This window comes from Corvus kubaryi, unplaced genomic scaffold (assembly GCF_017639235.1).
Source record: "Corvus kubaryi isolate FWS band 111438036 unplaced genomic scaffold, C.kubaryi_AGA036_p1.0 split1-37355, whole genome shotgun sequence".
Taxonomy (NCBI): domain Eukaryota; kingdom Metazoa; phylum Chordata; class Aves; order Passeriformes; family Corvidae; genus Corvus; species Corvus kubaryi.
The window spans coordinates 3344334-3365585 of record NW_024582078.1 but is presented as its reverse complement, the minus strand read 5'-3'; the positions used below and the strand labels follow the sequence as shown (position 1 = coordinate 3365585).

Sequence of the window (21252 nt, the reverse complement as noted above, 5' to 3'; positions counted from 1 at the left end):
GGGAAGGTGTCCCCGCCCATGGCAGGGGGGGGGAAGGAGATGAGCTTTAAGGTCCCTTCCAACCCAAACCATTCCAGGATTCTCTGATAAGCACAGTTCTACTCCATTCTGAAGTGATTTTTGTCCAGGCCAACTGCGGCAACTGGGTATTTTTAGGTGGAAGACTGACCTTTTGTGGTCCATGGGCTGCTCTGCCTCACTCCACCACGGAGCAGCTTCTCCTGTGCCATCTCCCCTTAGCACATCCACAGCTTTGGCAGGAGAGCTGAATGCAGAGAGAGAGAGAGAGAGAACAACCTGAGTGTGTGGCTTTCCAAAAACACCTACTGCCCGACAGAGCCACTGCTTTCTAAATATCAAACACTTGCTGCCTCTAAAACAGCAACCACATGAATTCCAACCGCCAAACTCACTCTCTCCACACAAAGATGCTTTCTCCCCCTTTCCCCTTGTTTTGCTTTCCATGGGCCCATACCAGGGGAGCAGGAGCAAGCCCCTGTTGATGCTGTACCTGGTGCCTGCTGTGCTTGGTCTGTCCCCGTCCCCAATGCTGGGGACTGAGTAGGTGCGGGGTTTTTGGGGCTGGGAGCTCAGCCAGTCCTGGCAGGCGGTGCAGCCGCGGCGCGCGGGCTCCAAGAGAGGGGACAGGTCACCGTGGAGCTGCTCCTCACAGCTGGGACACACGTGGCAATTCCCTGTGTGGCTGTGGATGAGAGATGCAGTGGAAATCCCTCCAGAGAGCAGCCAGCAAAGCCCGAACCCTCCTGTGAGGCAGCCGGCGCCCTTTGGACAGCGGGATGTTCATCGTGATGTTTGAAAGTCAAAAACTGCTCAGAGATGTTCTGCACGGGTGTGCTCAGCACCAGTGAGACCCCTGGCTGTCGCCAGAAGTCTGACACAAGGTTTTGGGCAGGTGAACAAGCAAACCTACCAAAAATAGTAATTCCAGGGCTTGGGCTGCTTCTTCTCATGCGTTACCTCCGGGCGCATCACTGCATCCCTTCCCTTCGTCTCGTGCTTTTGTAAACTCACATCATAAGAGCTGAAGAGACAGAGAGGAGAAAATTTGTAGAAAAAAAAGAAACTTAGCAACACGAAAAGATAGTGCTAACCATGCAAATGTAATGAAGGTGCAGGGCTTGAAAGGAAATAGTCACTTATCCCTAGGGAAGGTTACGATTTACGAGGGGCAGCTTAGTGTCGCTTACTGCTTCTCACTCTCTTTCCGTCTCATGATGATCCCAGCTAGAATTCCAAGGACTACTGGGGGAACTAACAAAGAAGGGAAAGGGAGAGTGAAATCAACCATTGACTCCAGGTATTTAATAGCAAACAGCTTTGGGGTAGGAAAACGTACTTTCACTTTTAAGCTACTTACCGATGCAACTCGGAATGAGGATGCTTGCTGGGGAGGGAAACAATGAAATGGGTGTTAAAAATATGAAGCCCAAAATGTGGTGCAATTACAGCAATTAACAGGACTTTTAAGAAATGGAGCTCTTACCCAGCCAGTAAGGGTTGTCTTCCAAAGGTTTGGTTTGGTTTGTCTCTGCTGTGGTTTTAACTAGAGAGAGACAAAGGAAAAGCACTCAAAATGCTGTTTTATGTGGTGCTCAACTCACACATAATGTACATAATCGCTCAGTGAGGAGTCAACATCACATGGACAGGGACAGGGACCTCTTGTGACACTCCAGGCCTTATGGACAGAGGGGATTCTGCTGTTCTACTTGGCTTTATTGCCAGGGTGTTGCTGGACACGAGATATAAATCCCTTCTAAGTTCACTCCACCAGCTTTGAAGTCACTGCTACATTTCACACATGGTTAATTACATTTCTGCCTGTTCCTCTTGAAGGGAAAATGTAAAACCATGCCTGCTTGTGCAAGAAAAACTGCTGGGGACCGGGATGGTTGTGAGGAGAGGGATGAGTGCTCACCCCGGCACTCGGGAGGGGCCCCGCTCCAGGTGCCGTGGGTCCCGTTCTCCGTGGTGCAGCTCAGGGTGTCCTGTCCCACGAGCTCCAGCCCCGGCTCGCACGTGTAGGTTGTGACGGAGCCGAACACAAACTCCTCCGAGCTGTTACCACTGTGCTGCCCGTGGGGGATGGCTGGAGGAGGGGGACAGGAAATAGCTGTGGGAGGAAGAGAAAAGAGTTCAGGAGGTGACCCCTGGGATGCTCTTCTCAGCAGCCTGAGGGGACGCTGCTTCTGTCAGGCTTTCACAGGCAGAAGGCAGCAGTGATGCTCCCGGGGAGTCCCTGCTTTGTGACAGCAGCTCTCCCCTTGTGGGGATGCTGACCTGACTTCACTCAGTGAAGTAAACCAGAAAAGGAGCATTTCTGGGTTGGAATATTTGGTATTTCCAGTCAAGCACTGGGCAACTTCACTTACCCTGACAAGCTGGAAGAGGACTCCAGGCAGCTTTGTTTCCCTGTAGGAGACACCTGATGAAAGGTGATGCTCCCTCTAATCTGTACCTGCAGGAGCAAAAGGCCAAGAATGTGCCACAAGGGGTGCTGAGGACTCGGTATGGGCAGAGCCCCACGTCCCAGTTCACACCCCAGTGACTCTGGCTGCGCAACTGGGATGCAGTGGGCAGCGGCTTCACACTCACCCACGGTCACAAACCACCTTGGCTCTTGCACCCAGCAGGTGATCATCTGCAATAATTTGGCCGTGTTCTGGATTGGCTGGAATACCACAAGATTTCTCTAAAAAAGAGTAAGATTATCCTTAGGACACTGTGAGGCTGGGAAAAACCCCACAGACTTAATTTCCATGGCAGTACGGCAATGTCAAACCAGGCAGTTAATGGCATTTCATGTTAAATGGCATTAGAAAAGAGCAATTTTAAAATACAGATGTGGCATTTGGAACAGAGTGCTGGAGAAAGTGAAATGACACGGAGACACTCACTCTGACACAGCTCAGGAACTTTTGTCCACGTTAAGTTGTCCAGACAGGTGCTGGTGGGGGGCTGGTCTGTGGTGTTTTCATAGCCCAGGCGACAGATGTACCTCACCGTGGTATTAACGGCGTAGAAGTTCTGCCTTTGATCTTGTGGTGATATCCCAGCAAATGGCACGGATGGCGGTCGGGGACAGCTGCCTGGCAGCCACAGAGACAACAGAAACAGAGCAAAAATAACAATATTTAGCTTTCAACTATGAACATAAATCTGAGCGATAATGCACGAGCCTCACTAAGAACATGGGTGCCCCAAACAGTGCCCTCCTCCCTGGCCTCTTCCACCAGGGAATTCTCTGAGGAGGGAAAGTGCAGCCAATTCTCACTGTAGAAGTTTCCAAGTCCCCAAAGCCAAACCTCCACCCTTGTTTAACCCTTTGGTCACTCAGTGCTTCGCCCCTGCAGTCCTTCCCCTTTTCCATGTGCTTCCCAAGCTGTTCCTCTATATTTATTAACACACAAGTGCCAGCACGGGGCTCCAACAGCCTCGGTGGTGTGTAGGAAAAAAGGGCAGCGAGAGAAGTGGCCAAACCACTTCATCCTGTGTCGCTGCAGATGAGGAAACCCCTGAGGCAGCGATTGCCAAAGCCGTGGATGTTTTCACAAGCAGCCTGCACCCTCCTTGTGTCAGAGAAAGGGAAACGCTTACGGCCACAGAATTCCAGCAGGCTGGACCACTGGGAATTTGGCAGGCAGCGGATGGTGTCGGAGAGAAAGGGGAGCTTGGTGTAACCCGGGACACAGCTGTAGGTCACCGTGGAGCCCACACTGAAGCTTTCCTGGTGTTTGGTGTCCCCTCGGGGCTCGGCGTGGCTGATATTTGGCAGCGGCCCGCAGTCCCCTGTGGGAAAATAAACGAGGATTTAGCGGGGCTTCTGCTGCTGCTTTTGTAGCCCGGGCTGGGCACACGCAGAGCCTGTGGGAACGGGCGGCACACGGAGCAGGGCACACGGAGCACACCCAGGGGCAGCGCCAGGGGCACACAGACTCGAGGTACGTGGGAACAGAGCACACAAACCCGCACAGAGCACACACGGATGTGGGTATGGGGCACACACGGAGCACACAGAAAACACACGTGGAGCACAGGGAGCACATGGAGCACGCACACAAGGATCACACATATGCACATGGATAACACACGGAGCACACACACACAAGGATAACACAGGGAGAACACACTCATAAGGATAACACACGCTCCCATGGATAACACACGGAGCACACACACACACGGATAACACACGGAGCACACACATTCTCATGGAGCACACACTCACAAGTTTCACACACATTTCCATGGATCACACACGGAGCACACACACACACAGAGCACACACTCCCATGGATCACGCACGGAGCACACACTCACAAGGATCACACACGGAGCACACACTCACAAGGATCACACACACAAGGATAACGCACAGAGCACACACTCACAAGGATCACACATATGCACATGGATAACACACGGAGCACACACACTCACAAGGATCTCACACACACTCACAAGGATCACACACACTCCCATGGATCACACACGGAGCACACACACTCACAAGGATCACACAAGGATCACACACACTCCCATGGATCACACACGGAGCACACACACTCACAAGGATCACGCACGGAGCACACACTCGCACACCCGAGCGCACGCCCGCGGACGCGCAGAGCGCTCCCGCACCCAGGGAACACCCACGCCCGGCGAGCCGGGCTCCCCGCACACCCCACCCCTCCGCAGGGGCTCACCCCAGGCCGCGGGCAGCAGCAGCAGCAGCAGCAGCGAGCAGCGGCGGCCGGAGCCCATCGCGGCCCCCCGGCACTGCCCGGGCACCGGAGCCACTCCCGCGGGGCTGGTCCGAGCTCCGCAGCCGGAGCCCCCGCCCGCCCCTCCCGGCCAGCTCAGCTCCGGGAAATCTCTGACGAAAGCCGTGTGTGAGGGGGGGAGTGGGACTGGGTGTGGAAAACGCGGTGGCCGCGGTGCCCCCTCCACCAGTCACGCCTGGCATCCCAAAGAGCGGCTCTCCGGGAACCCGCTGCCTCAGCAGCTGCTTCTCAGCGTTACTCTGCACCTTCTAAAGGTGAAGACCCCCCTCCTTCCAAAGCTGTCAAGTGCCAAAGGAAAACAAAAGACCCAAAGCAAAAACGGCAGGAAGGGGAATGAGTCCTGCCACGCCGAGGAAAGGGCAGCCAGCAGCAGCCGACCTGCACCTTCCTGCTTCCCTTTGTTATCCAGGAAACAGTGATGTTTCTGCTGAGAAGCTCAAACTTACCTCTTTTACTCTATTTTTTTTTTCATTTCCATTTTATTTTCCTTTCCAGTACAATTTCATCCCCAGCAGATGTAACAAAGGCATTTGCAATGAGACGCAGAGATGTTTTCCTAAGGGAGGAATCCAGCACCTTGGATAACGTATTCCTTTAAAATACTTCCTTGTAAGCACCATGACAAACTACTTGGAGACACCTTGGCTGCGTTTTTACAGTCACTGGCCTGAACGGGGATGGGGGCTGCGTAACGCTGAAGAAATCTGTTAACAGGAAAAAAACCACACCTTAAATTCTGGGGAATTCTCCTGTATTAGCTCAGGGCAGTGACCTTGGCACGGGGCAGGAGATGCTGAAAAGTCTCTGGCAAAGGCTTCACATGATGCCCAGCCCCCGCAGGGAGTGGCTCTGCTCACAGAACCAAGGGCTACAGCTTCAGCTCAGTAGAATCCTCTTGCTAACAGGCTGGACCCTTGAGCCGGGTTGTTTTCCTGCTTGAGGAGGAAACAGGAGACGTCTGTACCACCGGCCTGGCTCAGCCCTGCCCCTCTGCACCCACATTTGCTGCCCCTTTTTTGCCCCAGGAACCGGGGGAGCATCGGCTCCTCCCACGCAGCAGCTGAGCCCCAAGATAGCAGCTCCGTGCCTGCCCAGCCAGCGAGGGCCACTTGCTTTATCTGGCCCGGACATCCCTCCCTGCACGGCAGGAATCAGGCCAAGCAGCTGCTGGTGGCAGAAGGACACACTCAGGGAGCAGCCTGACCCGAGCTGGTGCAGGGCTGGGGCAGCGGGAGGTGTCCGGCAAAACCTGCCAGCAAGAACAGCGCTGGAGCTGCTCCAGGCCTCCCACAGAAACTCAGCCTCAGCTCCCAAAACCCTCTGGGACTGGCCCCTGGGTCTGCATGGGCTGAGCCACAGCTCAGGGGCTGCAGGGCTCAGGCCCAGGGTGGCTGAATGGGATTAAGGGAGGTGTAATTCCAGCTTCCTTTTCCAGACCACTTCCCAGAAACACATTCCCACACATTCCTGCATGGATTTGATTTCCTCCTTTACTACTTTTTTTTTTTTTTTTTTGGTATAACTGAGTTTAACTTGCCCTGAATGGCATTTAGAAAATAAATGTTCAGAGTGCTGATAAAGAACTGACTGAACATCAAACCTGAACATTGCCAGGGTATACCTAAAAGCTGATTCCTTCCTGAAAAAGAGAATAAAATATGACAAGGGAACAGCAGGGAGCTGAATTTACAGACTTTATAAACAACTACCATTTATCACTAAATATAAATAAAAACCCAGAAAGGCTTTGGGAGTTTTAGGTCTTTAAGGACAAAATTGGGGTAGGCAGCCAAAGGAATGAGCATGACATTTCCTGTCCCTCTGTTGCAGGGTGGCAGCACTGGGGAGGATATTTAGGAGCTGTATTTCTGTGTCTGGGAGTGCTTGATGTGCTCACAGCATGACTGAGCTGCCTCCCTCCCTCTGGAAAGCAGAAGTGGCTCCTTTACGTTACGAGATTAGGGATGCCCGGCCCACACGTGGCTTTATCTTCCTGTGGTAGAAACCAAAACTGCAAGGAACTTTGGGGCTGATACAAGAAGCTTTTCCTAAAGGAAGGGCTTAAACCACTCAGGATACAAAGATCAAACCATTTAATAACCGGAGTACCACGGTTTCCTAAAAGAAGTCAGCTCATAACTCTGCAGGACGGGGAAATCCGTGCTTTGCTTTTCAGCCCCACTGGCAGCTGGATCCACGGCTGGAATTCCTGGGAAGTTACGGGAGCAGCTCAGCTCCCCAGGGAGGCTGGGGCTGTATTTAGGGTTTGCTGTGGCGTTGCCAGCGAGCAGAAAACCTGCGGCCCTGGAAACACAGCATCAGGCTGGGCGTGACATAGCCGGGCCCCGGAGGAACTTCTGCCGGAGGTCTGAGGGTTTCTGGGACAATGCAGCCTCTGGTGGGATGAGCAGGAATCACAGCTGGAGTCACGGTGCTGGAAGGCAACTGCTGTAAGAAAAATGCAGATGGGAGGAGCAAGTATGGAAATCAGCCAATGCTTGCAGGAGTAACTTCCAATCGATTTCTTGGAATGCTAAAACATCGCCATTAAAAAGTTACTTTTTATATGTGGGACAGACCTGACTGAGGTCATCCTTTATCTCAGAGCAAAGTGTAAGAGTCCTGATAAGTGTGACCATTGCATGGGGCACTTTTGGAACAGATGAGGAACAGTTAAAGATTTTCTGACTTTGACCCAAGAGACAAAAGCCAGGGATGGGCAAACTCAGCTTGACCCTGACACCAGAGAAACACTTCTCACCATCCCCCGGTTGGACACTGAGACCCTCCAGCGGGTGTTGCCCTGCTTACAATGACGCAATTACAGCTCCCAGCGCGTCCCACAGAGCCAACACTCACCCTTTCCTGGATGGAATCATCCTTTGCAGCAGGTGGGGAATCTGGAGGAGCAGCACCTCCGCCGTGTCCAGCTCCTCCTGGCCACCCACGACCTCCCTGTGTGGAACAAGGTTGGCATCAGCGCCTCAGAGCAAGGACAGGAGCCCTGGCACTCTCAGGGCTATGTGGTACAAAGTTATCTCTTGCTTTTCAAAAGGCCCAAAAACTGAGTTAAAAAAAAAAAAAAGAGCTGTAATAACGTGAGGGCAAGGAAGAATTGATAAATTAAAATGTATTTCAGATGAAGCAAAGCTTTTTTAGAATGGGAGGTCAGTGCAGCCAAAGCTGAGTTGTGAACCAGATGCCCAACCAGCAAAAAATATAAATCATACAGAGAAAACTTACGGAGAACAGAACATGACAAAAACCCCACTCACTTCCATGAAATGATGCAGCTTTGGACCATTTCAAGTTTTGAAAGCAGCTGGGTTGGGGGAGGATCCCCATGTACTTTGGAGGACACATGAATCCTTTGCTGGTCCCAAAATAGGATTTTGGGGATTTGTACAAAGGTAGAACAAATCTGAACTCTGAGGCAGCCCAGCTCCTGCTCACTGAAACAGAAATATGGGGGGAAAAAAAGAAAACTCTGGTTTTTAGGGCTGGGAGTAAGCAGGAAGTGCCACTGATGTCATCATCCCTCCAGGACTGACCTGGTTTCCTGAAGAAAGAGGAAGACTGGGAGAAGGAAATGGTATTTTGGAGCGCCTTTTGATAGAGGCTGAGCTTCATCTCCCACATGGAAGTTTTCTTAGAGGGCTGGATTCCATTTCCCTGCGGACCTGAGAAAAGGAAATTCACGGGGTGAGCTTCATCGGGTGGCCTTTCGTAGAAATGTGATAGAGGAGAAAAATAAATGGGACTTGATTCAATGTCGAGTCATTTCAACTCACTTTTGGGAGGAGCTGTCCTCTCCATGTCTTGTGCTCCGAGTCTGACAGCTGAGCTTTTCTCTGGGGGACAAAGAGTGAGCATTGCTCGGGGCACTCTGCCTTCCTTGCAGAGACCGCTCCGTCCTTGCTCCAGCACTGCCTTTTCCCCCTTTAAAATTTCCTTACAAGTGACATTTGACACCTCCTGCACCTCATAACCACAGTATTTTAAGCTGATTCATCCTAAATACTGAATTAATAAGAAATACTAAATATATAAATAGTAAATATATAACTATATAAATATTCAATATTCAATATTAAATACACAAATTTACAAATTTACAAATCTACAAATCTACAAATCTACAACATACAACATACAATATACAATATTAAACATTAAATATTAAATACTAAATACTCAATACTCAATATTCAGTATTCAATATTCAATATTCACTATTCAATATTCAATAGCAATAAATAATGAATAATAATAAATAATATGAATGATATGATGAAACCACCTTTGCACTGGGGCGCGGCTCCGCTCCAGGCTCCACTGGTTTTGTCCCTGCTCGTACAACGGATGCTCCCATTCCCGACCAGCTGGAAGTTGGGGTCACAGCTGTAGGTCACCGTGGAGTTAAAAGCAAACATTTCAATACCTTCCCTGTCGTGTCTCCCGTGGCTGATTGGAGGAGGTGGAGGGCAGGTAATTACTGCAGGAGAGAGGGACAATGTATGTGTGCTAAAAGCTTCGGTTTTAATAAAAATACTAAATGTTTGAGTCTAGCTAAGGTTCCTGGAGATAAACTTTGGACAGTGAAGGTGGGTAACCAGCACTAGATGGGTAAAGCACTGCTGCCTGTCTCAATTCTCTCTTGTTTGTCCCTGAAGTGTTTCTCTTCTCACACCTTTCTCCCTCCCACAACATGGCCCCAACAAATAAACAGCAGCTTGCCATGCCCTGACTCAAGATTCCTGGAAATCTCACCCCATCGCCTTCAGTCATGACAAAAATGTTGATTTTGTGGGAACAAAACTTCTGAAACTGTGTCAGCAGCAGAATGGGCCTTTCTCAGCTGCAGTGTTAGAGACAGATCAGCCACAGAATATCAGCAGAAACAATCCAAAGAGAGGTTCAGACTGGTCATGGGGATGCAGGGTCTGCTGGAGTGAAGTAAAAAGGTTTAATCTCACAATTAAAGATGAATCTCACATTCACAAGTTGGAAGTTCGCTCCATTCAACATCGTTTCCTTTCAGCTGGCACCGGATGAAATTATTCCCAACTACTTTGTACCTAAAATACACGAGGAAAAATTCAGTGTAACTATCCAAAATCTGTGAATATTTCCCACCCACCCCCAGCATGAGTAGGATCAGGAGTGTAAAGCCAGCGGTGATGCTGACACTGCTGGTTACCAGCAGAACTCCTTCCAGGATCTGTGTTAATCTATTTTAGGCGATTCTCTGCTCTGACTCGGCATTTTCCACGGCAGGAATGGGAGAAGCTGGGGCTGGCACAGCTCTCCGGGAATGCCAGACAGCGCCGAGCTGAGGTGTGGATTCCCACACGGATTTGCTGAATCAGAGACTCCGTCCCTGCCGGTTTCCCAGCCCAGCAGTGCTGGGGTTGATTCATTCTGCCTCCATCCAGGGCCTTTCCCACGCCGCTGTCACCTCCAGGACGAGGTGACGAGGGTGCAGCTCCCCGCCGAGCACACACAGCACCTCCAAAGGCTGGGGCTCAGCCCTGGCTGCTGCTCGCTGGGGTCACGGAACTGGATCTGCCAAACCCCTCGGTGCTGGTGGGGCAGGGCAGGGTCCCCAGTGTCCCCCAGTGCCACCTCCTGCCCAACACCTGCTTTGGGGTGTCAGGTGCAGCTGTTTTGCTGAAGTTTTGCCAGAAAATCAAACACCTGCACATTGTAGGGGCACTTTCTCAGCTGATAAGGTGCTTTCCCCAGAGATCCTGTGGACTTCCCATCCCTGGCAGTGTCCAAGGCCAGGTTGGATGGGGCTTGGAGCCACCTGGGCTAGTGGAAGGTGTCCCTGCCCATGGCAGGGCATGGCACTGGATGAGGTTTAAACTCTCTTCCGACCCAAACCAGTCTGGGATTCTGGGATTCAGATACATCCTTCATGTACAGCAGGAACCAGTGAGGGGCAACAGGGATCGATCCACATCTAATTAAAGTGGTTTCTGCATTGGCTTGCTGGAAGCTCGTGGATCTTGTTCTGACACCTTCCCCATCTCTGAATTACCCTCCTGTGCTAAAGCCCTCAGCATCTGGACATGATGGAAATTATCTGATCTAAATTACATGAGCAACATCATCCCTCCACCCTGCTGTGGATTTCCAAAGTTTCTCTCAACCCCTTTCTCTCAAGAAGGGTGGGACATGCTGTCATTTTCTTTAATTACATCCTGAGGGAGAGAACAAACCCCTCTGCTATGTCTGGAGCTGGGCAGCACAAGCCAGATGATGCCAGGTGCATCCTGCTTGGGAGGGAGGAACACTGGCTGGAGTAGCAAGAACTTGACATTTCAGCTCAGTCCACTGCATTTGGGCCCTGATTGAAAGCAGGCAGCAGCCATGAGTCAGCTCCTGACTGATGGAAACTGTGCTTCACTGCACTTTTCCAGCTGAACTTAACTGGATTTTAAACATCCCCATGTAACTCTTTTTATTCAATACCTCTCAACTATCTTACGCTGAAATATTTTAAATAACTCGTGTTGAAGTCTAGAGTTATCAGCTGAGAGTGCAACCAGCTGGTGCTGCTGGGAATGGACACTTAAAGCTGCTCTGGGTGGCACTTGAAGGAAAAGGTGAATCCTGACCCTGGTCCCCTCCCTCCAGCTGTGTGCCACTCTGCAGCTGTGTCCCAGCCCCGCCCCGCCGTGGCAGTGCCCAGCACTCACCCATCCTCACAGAACACATCCACCCGCGCTCCCAGCTGCAGGTCCGTGAGGGGCCCCATCCTCCCCCCCGGGCGGTGCTCCGGGGGCGCCGCAGGACCTCCCTGGGGGACACAAAGAAGGCTGAATGAGGCATCAGACACAGGCTTAGAGGGTTATTCCCAAAGGTTCCAAAGCATTTTAGTCCATGGGCGTCACAGCCGGGCTGGCAGGAGCGAGACTCAGCTGCAGGGGAAGGTGGGGATCCCAAAAGGCTCCACACTCACAGAGGTGTTTCCATCTCAGTGGATTAGGAAGAAGGTGCTTGACTGTGAAAAAATTTTCCTGTCACATCACCAGTCTTAATATTCCATGGGGGTCACCAAGAGGATGCTTTGCCCTCATTTTGAAGTTCAGTGCTAGAATAGCAGATTGGGATTTGTCCCCTGCATGTGCCACGTCCCAGTGAAAACGCCTTTAGGATTGTGAAAAGGTTGGAAAAGACCTGTAAGCTCATCGAGTCCAACCAAACATTCCCTAACATGAAAATCAAACCACATCTGTTTATGCCAGCAGAAAAATAAAGAAAGAACATCACTGATAGTTCTGCTGTTCAGTCTTGAATAGGGATGACAAGGAATATCCACCCAGCTTTGTGCTAATGGGGCTGTTGGGATGATGACAACCAGGCTGCATTTTGGGATGCAGGTTGGGAGCAGCCAAGGCTGCTTTTTTGGGGCATGGGGTGGAGCAGAAATACTCACTCCTGCACAGCTCAGCAGCTTCTGACCACGCCAGGTTCTCGAGGCAAGTGCTGGAGGGGGAGCTCTCCGAGGTGTTCTCGTAGCCGGGCCGGCAGACGTAGCTCACGTTGGTCCCCACAGGGAAGAAATTCCTCCTCTCATCCTCCTTGGACAGGGCAGCAAACCTCAGCCTGGTCGGGGCAGCGCAGCTCCCTGGCGGCCCAGGAAAGCCGACCTGAAAGAGCTGCCCACCAGGAGCGTGCCAAACACACCCTGGGATCACGGGAATGCTTCTGGAAAGCTCCTGGTGCTCATGGCAGGTTAATTTGGGTTCCTTACCAGGCTGCCAAACTGCTGCAGGCACCAAAGCGGGGATGGAGCGGCGTTAGGAGCCCGGGGAAGGGGTTAGTAGGACATGGGGAGCACATGCACAGGCTGGGGGGGCACAGGACCCCAGCTCCACCCCCCGACTGACCCCTCTCCCAGCCCCCGCGGCCACCAGCGGCTCCGAGGGGCAGCGGCACAGGACAGCGGGTTTGGGGTTTGTCCCTCGGGACAGGGACGGTGCCAGCGCAGCGCAGCCCCAGGAGGGACAGGGATGTCGACCCGGGGCTGTGTTTCAGAGAAAGGAGGGTATTTACGGCCGCAGGGGTCCAGCAGCCTGGACCAGAGGTTGCCGGGCAGGCATTCCGTGGTGTCCGGCAGCCCCGGGATCTTGCGGGCGCCCTCGGCGCAGGTGAACGTCACCCTGGACCCCACCGGGAAGCTGCTGGGGTGCTCATCGCTGGATGGCCTGGAGTGGGTCATGGCAGGAGGGGGCCCACAGTCACCTGTGGCAGGAGAACACCTCCTCAGGTGAGGACCCCCTGCCCTGGCCCCTTCCCCGCCCCAGGAGGGTGGTTGGGATGGCCCAGGTGTCCCCTGTGGGGAAAGCCCCAGCCAGGGCTGGATCTGACAGCACCGAGCCATGGGTTGGTCCCCAGGCTTGGGGCTGGCATCACCCAGCCGCTGAGCAGCCAGGTGGGATCCAGGCAGGTGTCTCTGGTCCTTCCCACGGCCCCGTACTCACCACGAGCCACAGGAATGCTGAGGAGCCCCAGCACGGCCAGGAGCAGCAGAGGGTGACCAGAGGCAGCCCCGCAGGTCGGGGGGTCTGGGTGTCCCCCCCATGCTGGTGCTCCAGCCCTCATTGCAGCAGTTCCTGTGCTCCTCTGCTGAGCACCGCTGCTGCCAAGGGCTGAGTGCAGAGCTGGGAGGAGATGCTCTGCAGCAGGCTCCACCAAGCCTCCGGAGCGTGGAAACCTTCCCAGAACACACACAGAGCTGAAATCTCCGTCAGGAACACGGAGAGCAACCGGGGTGGGGACAGCTGTCACTCACAGGCTCGGGGAGAGCCTGCTGGTCCTCCTGCCCCATCAGGCTCAAGCCTTTTATTTGTCCTGAGGCTGGCAGTGAGCACTGACCAGCAGAGTTTTTCCAAAACTATGTTCCCAGAGGAGGAAGGACTCCGTTCCCGCCCCAGGCTGTGTCCAGGGTAGGAAAACACCTCCTCAGTTATTTGCTGGCAGGTATTACACCACAGATCAACAGAGTCAGTGAAGCAAAGAAAAGCATTTTCCTTTTTGTTTATTGCCTGACTCATTAGTAATGAGGAACGGGTGTGAGCAGCGTATCTGTGTCCTGATTAACCCTGTGACAAGTCCCGTGTGACATCAGCCAGGGCTGCTCAAACACCCTCAGATACACCCAGGATGCAACACCCAGCTTTTACCCACACTTGTGGGTGCCAAGCCTTGCACAGGGAGGAAAAAACCCCTGTCTGCAGTCCCAGGTAAGCTCAGGGTGGAGGGGACCGAGGTGTCACACTGAGAGGGTGCAGCCCTGCTTGTCTGGTGGTCAGAGAGCACTGGAGAGCAGGGATCTCTTCTCATGGCAGAGCTCCTCACCTGGGGGTGGAGAAGCACAGGATGCATCCCCAAGCGCCTTTCTGTGCCAAATTAGAGACACCACCTCTTCCCTGGCTGTTGTTTAGGCTCTGGTAACAAGTAAAGCGATTTCAGTAACTTCTAAAACACACATCTGGCAGCGATGCTCGTGCAGGAGGTGAAGGCTCCTCCTTCTCCCACCCAGCCTGGGCTGATGCAGCTCCCCGAGCACCCCAGGACTCACCCAGCTGCCAGGGCTCAGCTTTCCCCCAGAACCAGCACTGGATCATGCTGGAAATCTGCCCCATTTACAGCCAACATGACAGATCACAATTCCCCCCCTGGATAAATCCCCGGGAATAAGCACTACAGCAGAGCCACAGGATCTGATCAGCATTTATTGAGGAACGGGGATTTGCTGCCTGATTCTCTGCACTTACAACTGGTTGAATTCCAACATCTATTCTCAGCATTTGCTCACCAGAAATAGGGATGTGGAGGATGAGACCAACTCAGATGTTTGGCGAGGCCAGGAACCTGTGCCCTGTTTTAAATCCAGGGATGGGGCAACAGCAGCCTTTAGAAATGCACTTCCCATGCACTGCCCTTAGCCAGACAAACAGAAATCAGGAGCTGGATGAGCAGGAAACCAGGAGGTTAAACACTTACTGCACCGCTGTTTCCAGCAGGGTGCAAATGTACACAAACCCCAGCAGAACCTTCAGAGCCAATCTCCGGACTCAGCTTCTCTGGGCTCCGCTCCCATTAGTCTCAGCTTACCACAGTTAAGGCAGTGACTTTAAAAAGCTAAATTTAATCTCTTTCTATGTCTCCTAATATGAAATGTGAAACAATTTATTAGTTAAAGAGGAAATCAAGCTTGCAGGTTAGAGCAAAACCCACTCTGTGCTCTGGCATGTAGCACAGCCTCCCATGCACTGGTGAGTATTTTTCTGGCTCCAGGCATGCAAACATAAACCATAAAATCACCCAGAGCCTTCTTAGAGATGCTGCGACTGCACAAACTGTGAGTTCACCGAAGGAAACATGAGGGTTACAGGGGTCCAGTTTTGTTTCAGTTTTTTAGTTCCAGCTCTAGTTTTTTAATCTCCAGGAACAGTTTCTGTATTTCCATCAGAGTTTTCACTTCTTCTACAGGCACACCACATTCAAAGGTCGCTTTCGTGTAATGAACCTCTTGACACACATCAGCATCACCTTCTTCGATCTGTTAAACAGGAAAACAAATGCCAGAAAAGCCTGTAAGAATGGACTGGAGCAGAGGGAGAGCCACCCACCCCTCAGCTCCACGGCTGCCCTGTCCCAACAGGGGCTGCATCCTCCTTAGGACCAGAAATGAAAAGCTTTTGAGAAGTTTGAGCGGTTTTCATGTTAGAAATCAGGCAGCATCCACCAGGGGCTCAGCCAGGCTCAGCAACCTGGGGCTCTGAGCACTGGAAAGGTTGAACCATGGCAGGGGTGGAACTGGATGATCTTTAAGGTCCTCCCGAACCCAAACCATTCTGTAATTCTGTGGTACTCACACACTTGGGCAGCGGTGTCCAGCTGCCATCAGGCAAGCACGTGGTGGTCCCAGTGTCTCCCAATGGCATCATTCCATTGTCTGAAAACTGGTACCCGTGAAGGCACTCAAAAGTGACAGTCTCGTTGGTCTGGTACCACTTTCTGCCACCCAAAGGGCTTTTCAGCCTTCCATAGGGAATTCGTGGTTGTGGACACACAACTGAAAGGAAAACCCACATTAGAAGGCAGCTCAGCCAGGGGTCAGTGCCATGGGGGCAGAAAAAACCTGGGAGGTTCGGGAAGGCTGAGCAGGTGCAGAGGAGCTTAAATCTGTGGAGCTGTGAAATCAAATGCTAAAGGAAAAATACTTCTCTTCAAGAGGGTGAGGTCAGAGCAGCCCCTGAGAGGTGCTGTGAATTTGTTCTGGATTTGCTGTTTTCTGGCAGCATCTCAGCTCAGGCACCCCCACGATGGGGGTGGACATTTGGCAAGAAGGGAAGGAAGGGAAAGTCCAGGAACTCCTGACCTGTCTTAGAGCCTCCTTTACACACAGCTGTCAATAAAAACTCAACTATTACCTGGAAAACATCAGACTTGGGAAGGTTGTTTCTTCTGCAAAGAGGGGAAGGACTCAGGGAGCCTCGAGGACAGACAGAGCCGGGCAGTGCTGCACCCCAAGCCCTCTGCTCTGCCCCAGCAGGGAGATTTTGGGAGCACCCCTAAATGCCAACCACGTTTGCAGTAGAAGGACACGGTTTCATTCACCCCATACCACAGTTGGTTAGTGAATCCCTGCATCCTCCTGCCGTGGGGGTTTGGGACACTGAACTGAAAGGGAAATGCACATTAAAAAATCAAGGAATGGGAGGAGATGGAGGAGGAAACGCTCACTCACCTGGTTGGCAGGTGGGCACGGGAGGGTCCCAGGTGCCATCGGCCCGGCAGCGGCTCTGGGCAGCGCCGCGCAGCCTGAAGCCCTCGTCACAGGAGAAGTGCAGGAGCAGCCCGTAGGGAAAGGTGAACCTCTGCGGGGTCATCCTTCCCCTCTCCACCACGGGCCTGGGGCACCGAACCACTGCGGGACAGAGCAGAGCTGGCAGTGGGGTCTGGCTGCTGCCCTGCCCCAGGGACAGTGGGGACCTGGGCAGAGCTGCTCCTCCCGACCCCCTGATGGCCTCCAGCTGGGAGAACCAGAGTCTGTCACTTCCAAATGGATCATTCCCCCTCCTGTGGAGGAAGCAGCACCTCCTGGCAGCCCTGCTGGCTTTAACCCATTGAGCTGAGTGCTAGCACTGCGCCCAGGGCCTGACCCCATACCCCGACCCCACACAGGTCTAACCACTCACCCCTGCACTCTGGGGCAGGTCTGCTCCATGCCAGGTTCTCCCCATCCTCGGAGGTGCAGTGGATGGATTCGTCCCCGATGAGGGACAGCCCCTCTGAACAGCTGTACTTGACTTCAGAGCCATAGGGGAACTGCTTAACCCCCATGCCAGAGTGCTGCCCGTTGGTGATTTTGGGAGGGGCATCGCAGACTGGGTGAGGGGAAAGGAAAAAGTCAGGTTTTCCTCATTCCATGAGGGAGGCAGAATGCAGGGAGGTAACAGGAGAGGCTGGTTCTCGATGTTCATGCCAAATGCTGCTCTCCCCACAGTCCTCCTTGCCTCTGGCCAGCTTTGGCCCTGGCCCTGCCAGTGTTCCCAGTCTGAACCCAACCCCCAGCATGGCCCCAGCACTGCAGCATCTGTGCCCTCCCCTTCAGCCCCTTCCCCTTCCTTATCCCCTCCTCTTTTCCATGAGAAACGATCCTAAACAAGGTCAGGGAATGGTGAGTATCATAAACCCCTTGAAGGGTCCTCTGAGAAACAGCTGCAAGTCCCATTAATCAACGCGTTTAATCAATTTTGGTAGAAGATGGAAATGCTACAGCCCTTTGGTGCTGTGCCTCGGGCACCTCCTCCTCACTCCTCACACAATTTTCTCCCTGCTGTCCCTCCCCACGGATGGAATTCCCCCAGCTCCTGCTGTTCCCACTCACCCCTGTCACAGTAGGGCACGGGGGGTCTCCACATCCCGTCGGACAGGCACTGGACCCTCTCGCTGCCCATGAGCACGTAGCCGTGGTCACACCGGAATTCCACCTGCTGCCCAAAGGTGTATCCCTCTCTCCTGGGGCTGGCCTCTCTCCCGTGGGGGATGACCGGGGTGGGACACTGCACCTCTGAGGGGAACAGCAGCACCAGAGAGGAGAGATTTGCGCAGAGGGACTCCCAGCAGTGGTGCTTCACTGACCCAGCAAAGCTGCCAGGCAGCCTGATAGCGCTGCCAGACACCTCTAACCAGAGCTGGCAGGCTCAGGGGTGGTAATTACAGATTAACAACCATTCCTCTTGGAAGGCAGAAGGATGTGAGCGCCCTGTGATCAGCTATAAATTGTGCTGAGGGGATGGCATGTCACGGCTGCATCCCTGAATCCTTGTCTGAGCGGCCAAATAACCAGGGGGAGCTGCAGCTTTTCCTTTCCAGCCACGCCACCCTTTGAGCAGCGAAGTTATTGCCAGGGAGAGCCAAAGCTTCTCAACAAAGCCCTGCTGGCCCAGCAGCACGAGCAGGGGTTTGAGAACGGTGTCATCAAATCGATGCTTTGTTGGCAAAGCAAAGGAAGTGTGGTACTCACTCTGGCAGAGCCTTGGGACCGAGGACCACGTGAAGTTTTGAAGGCAGGTGGTTGCTGGGGACACTCCAGGGATCAGAGAGAACCCGACTCTGCAGGAGTAGGTCAGCGTGGTCCCAACGAGGAATTCGTGCCGGTGCTGGACGTCGGCGTGCTCCACAGCGGGAGGGTGGGAACACTGCCCTGAGCCAGAGCAGGGGACAGCACAGACCCTCAGCACTGCCCCATGCCAGGGCAGGGGACAGCACAGACCCTCAGCACTGCCCCATGCCAGAACAGGGGACAGCACAGACCCTCAGCACTGCCCCATGCCAGGGCAGGGGACAGCACAGACCCTCAGCACTGCCCCATGCCAGAGCAGGGGACAGCACAGACCCTCAGCACTGGGAGCTTTCCCTTGGTGGAAAACCCCAAAAATAAGTGAGGGACAGCAGCACCCCTGAGCGTGGCTGTGGGGTGTGTGGGGTGAAGGGAAAGGGAAAAACAAAGGGGAAAATTCACCAGAGGATGTGAACTGAGGGGGAATCTTTATTCTCTGCACTTTTGTACCTCGTGGGTGCACCCTGCAGGAGGGGACAGCCCTGCCACGCTTCCCAGGGCGATCCCAGGGGGAATCCTGCCAGCCAGCACCGCTCCTGGTGATGGCCACCCTCCAAGCCCCACTCCAGGTGCTTTTGGGGAAATGGGAGCAGCCGATTGCACCTGGCAAAGGTCGGGAGAGGGAATCTGAGCGTACCTGGGACGCAGGAGGGCACCCGTGGGTACCACCTGCCGTTGAACGTGCACCGCGCCGTGGTGCTGGTGCCCAGCGCCGTGAAGCCGGGGTCACACTCCAGCGTGGCCGTGCTGCCATAGGTGAAGTTCTCTGCAGATCTCAGCTGCCCGTTTGCAATGGAAGGGATGGGACACTGAGCCTCTGGGGATCACCAAAAGAAAGGGGATTTTCAGGGGTGTCCTTACACAATCCCACCACGGTGACCAAGAGTCACGGCAGCTCTGTCTGGGGGGTGAGAGGAGACAAAGCTGTTTAAGGACTGCAGGGATTGAGGCAGAGGGTTTGGGGGTTCATAAACATCCTGAGGAGCCACCGGTAGGACCCCAAACCTGTAGGGTTTCCTTCCCACACAATCAAACACCTTTTCTGCCCTTCCCTTGGAGCCCTTGCTCAGGCAGGGCACAGACAACTCACCTGCACACTCATGTGGGTGACTCCAGGGTACAGCAGCCCCCTCCAGCTTTACAAAAAACAGAGGCTCTACAACAACTGCATAACCTCTGCCACACCTGCACATCACTGATGTCCCCAAAAAAACCTCCTCTTTCCATGTCTCCCATGAGAAATATTTGGGGCTTATCACAAATAGCAGAGAAAACGAAACTCCAGCAGCTCTAACTGGGATTTCTTCATGCCTGGCAGTGCTGGCAGGTCACCAAGGCAGAGTTAAAAACATGTTAGGACATCCTGGCTCACATCCAGGTGCAGCAGCATCCCACACCCGCACCGTGCCCGGGCAGTGCCAGCGATGCTGCCTTTGGTGCCATCCCCATGGAAAATATCCTGTACGTGTCTCCTCCAGGCCCCAGATTAATTACTGGCACCTCGTTAGTAATGTTTGGCTTTGGGGAATGGATGGAGAAGCATCAGGAAGTAAAAGCAATAAACATTAAGAATAAAACCAGTGTGCACAGGCGGTGCTGGTGCAGGGAGGTGGTGGGATGGGCTGGGGAAGTTCCTCGCAAGGTTTGGTTTTAACTGAACCCCCAACTTCCAGACAGAAACTGCTGCTTATTCCCCTTCCCAGAGACATTCATTGCTCAGCAGATTTGCACTTCTCCAGTTCTCAGGTCAGCCTGGGGGATGCCCGGCAATGCCCCTGCTGCCTTGGGCAGCTCTGGAGGGTGCCCCAGGGCTGAGGCATCAGCCTGGGCATCACAGAATCAATCAGAGAATCATGACTGATTAAACTCGGAATGGAAGGGACCTTAAAGCCCATCCAGTGCCACCCCTGCCACGGGCAGGGACACCTTCCACCATCCCAGGGTGCTCCAAGCTCCGTCCAGCCTGGCCTTGGGCACTGCCAGGGATCCAGGGGCAGCCACAGCTTCTCTGGGCACCCTGTGCCAGGGCCTGCCCACCCTCCCAGGGAACAATTCCTTCCTAACACCCAATCTAAACCTTCCCTTCTTCACTTTAAACCCATTCCCCCTTTCCCTGTCACTCCATTCCTGGTGAAAAGCCCCTCTCCAGCCTTCAAGGAGCCCCTTCAGGCACTGCAAGGCTCTATGAGCTCTTCCCAAAGCCCTCGTGAAAGGAAAGCAGAGCCCCAGAAGCCGAGAAGCCGAGGAGGGAGGGGAGGACACTCACCCAGAGTCCCCGTGGGCTGCAGCACGAGAATCACCAATGCCAGGAGCTGCCCCAGCCCGAGGAGCCCGGGCATGGTGCGGGATGGGAGCTGCCCTGGGAAGGAGAGATCCTCTCCCCCGAGAGCCTGCCAGGGAAGGGGAAGCAGCAGTGGGAAGTTGGGGACAGGCCAGACACGCCACTGACACCACCCCCAGCCCTGCTGACCTGCCCTGGGCAGCGCTGACCACCCTGAGCTCCCCAGCAGGGATGGGCATGGCAGGGGAGGCTGCTCTGCCCCTGCCCTGCTGGGCACACAGGGAGCGAAGGCGTTTTACAGCTAAAAGAGCTCTGCAGCAGCCTGGCCACGTGTGTGAAGCACATTTACCCCCAGGGCAGGCGGGCTGGGGGCTCAGGCTGCTGTGAAAACACCCCCCACACCCCCCTAAGCTCATGGAACAGCACCTCATCAAGCAATATTTATTATATACACTGTATATATTATATATACTTCATATATATTATATAAATGCTTCCCTTTACGAGGGATGGGATGGATT

The 21252-nt window shown here is 53.6% G+C and overlaps 3 protein-coding genes across 7 annotated transcripts in view; all 3 read right to left on the bottom strand.

Annotated features, from left to right (window-relative positions):
• Window positions 1-4832, bottom strand: part of CR1 (complement C3b/C4b receptor 1 (Knops blood group)) — a 33483-nt gene extending 28651 nt beyond the window's left edge. Inside the window, exons 1-12 of the mRNA XM_042013328.1 lie at window positions 4728-4832; window positions 3619-3810; window positions 2919-3110; window positions 2617-2713; window positions 2394-2479; window positions 1940-2134; window positions 1505-1564; window positions 1379-1405; window positions 1209-1272; window positions 932-1042; window positions 476-703; window positions 170-265 (exon numbers count right to left, since the gene is read on the bottom strand). Of these exons, the coding sequence (XP_041869262.1) occupies window positions 170-265; window positions 476-703; window positions 932-1042; window positions 1209-1272; window positions 1379-1405; window positions 1505-1564; window positions 1940-2134; window positions 2394-2479; window positions 2617-2713; window positions 2919-3110; window positions 3619-3810; window positions 4728-4785 (1406 nt within the window). The 5' untranslated portion in view covers window positions 4786-4832. The remainder of the gene's footprint in view (window positions 1-169; window positions 266-475; window positions 704-931; window positions 1043-1208; window positions 1273-1378; window positions 1406-1504; window positions 1565-1939; window positions 2135-2393; window positions 2480-2616; window positions 2714-2918; window positions 3111-3618; window positions 3811-4727) is intronic.
• A 2049-nt stretch (window positions 4833-6881) lies between these two features.
• LOC121657679 (complement decay-accelerating factor-like) lies at window positions 6882-14437 on the bottom strand. 4 transcript variants are annotated; one of them, XM_042013656.1, is made up of 11 exons: window positions 13298-13663; window positions 12870-13058; window positions 12250-12441; window positions 11510-11610; window positions 9801-9883; window positions 9106-9300; window positions 8597-8656; window positions 8357-8485; window positions 8081-8257; window positions 7665-7760; window positions 6882-7250 (listed from the first exon to the last, which is right to left on the bottom strand). In XM_042013656.1, the coding sequence occupies exons 4-10, from the start codon at window positions 11566-11568 to the stop codon at window positions 7681-7683; spliced, it is 783 nt and encodes a 260-aa protein (XP_041869590.1). In that variant the 5' UTR covers window positions 11569-11610; window positions 12250-12441; window positions 12870-13058; window positions 13298-13663; the 3' UTR covers window positions 6882-7250; window positions 7665-7680. The 4 variants fall into 4 exon arrangements, with proteins under 4 accessions (XP_041869590.1, XP_041869589.1, XP_041869591.1 ...); XM_042013655.1 differs by having other exon boundaries at window positions 6882-7253; window positions 13298-13659; XM_042013657.1 differs by lacking the exons at window positions 12870-13058; window positions 13298-13663 and having other exon boundaries at window positions 6882-7253; window positions 12250-12859.
• A 94-nt stretch (window positions 14438-14531) lies between these two features.
• On the bottom strand, window positions 14532-20868 carry LOC121657667 (complement receptor type 2-like). 2 transcript variants are annotated; one of them, XM_042013626.1, is made up of 8 exons: window positions 20717-20867; window positions 19088-19267; window positions 18355-18534; window positions 17716-17898; window positions 17024-17212; window positions 16573-16752; window positions 15698-15897; window positions 14532-15381 (listed from the first exon to the last, which is right to left on the bottom strand). In XM_042013626.1, the coding sequence occupies exons 1-8, from the start codon at window positions 20787-20789 to the stop codon at window positions 15229-15231; spliced, it is 1338 nt and encodes a 445-aa protein (XP_041869560.1). In that variant the 5' UTR covers window positions 20790-20867; the 3' UTR covers window positions 14532-15228. The 2 variants fall into 2 exon arrangements, with proteins under 2 accessions (XP_041869560.1, XP_041869562.1); XM_042013628.1 differs by lacking the exons at window positions 14532-15381; window positions 15698-15897 and adding an exon at window positions 16444-16505 and having other exon boundaries at window positions 20717-20868.
• Between the last annotated feature and the right edge of the window lie 384 nt (window positions 20869-21252).

Bases quoted from the DNA above. Each gene is read 5' to 3' on its own strand.
- LOC121657667 (XM_042013626.1), bottom strand. From the start codon at position 20,789: ATGCCCGGGCTCCTCGGGCTGGGGCAGCTCCTGGCATTGGTGATTCTC. The intron at 18,535-19,087 runs GTACGCTCAGAT...GCTCTGGCTCAG, and splicing joins GGTGCCCTCCTGCGTCCCAG to GGCAGTGTTCCCACCCTCCC. The intron at 15,382-15,697 runs GTGAGTACCACA...CCTGTTTAACAG, and splicing joins GGACACCGCTGCCCAAGTGT to ATCGAAGAAGGTGATGCTGA.
- LOC121657679 (XM_042013656.1), bottom strand. From the start codon at position 11,568: ATGGGGCCCCTCACGGACCTGCAGCTGGGAGCGCGGGTGGATGTGTTC. The intron at 9,884-11,509 runs GTGAGTGCTGGG...CGTGTATTTTAG, and splicing joins GATGTGTTCTGTGAGGATGG to GTACAAAGTAGTTGGGAATA. The intron at 8,258-8,356 runs GTCAGTCCTGGA...TTTCTGTTTCAG, and splicing joins CTCTTTCTTCAGGAAACCAG to TGAGCAGGAGCTGGGCTGCC.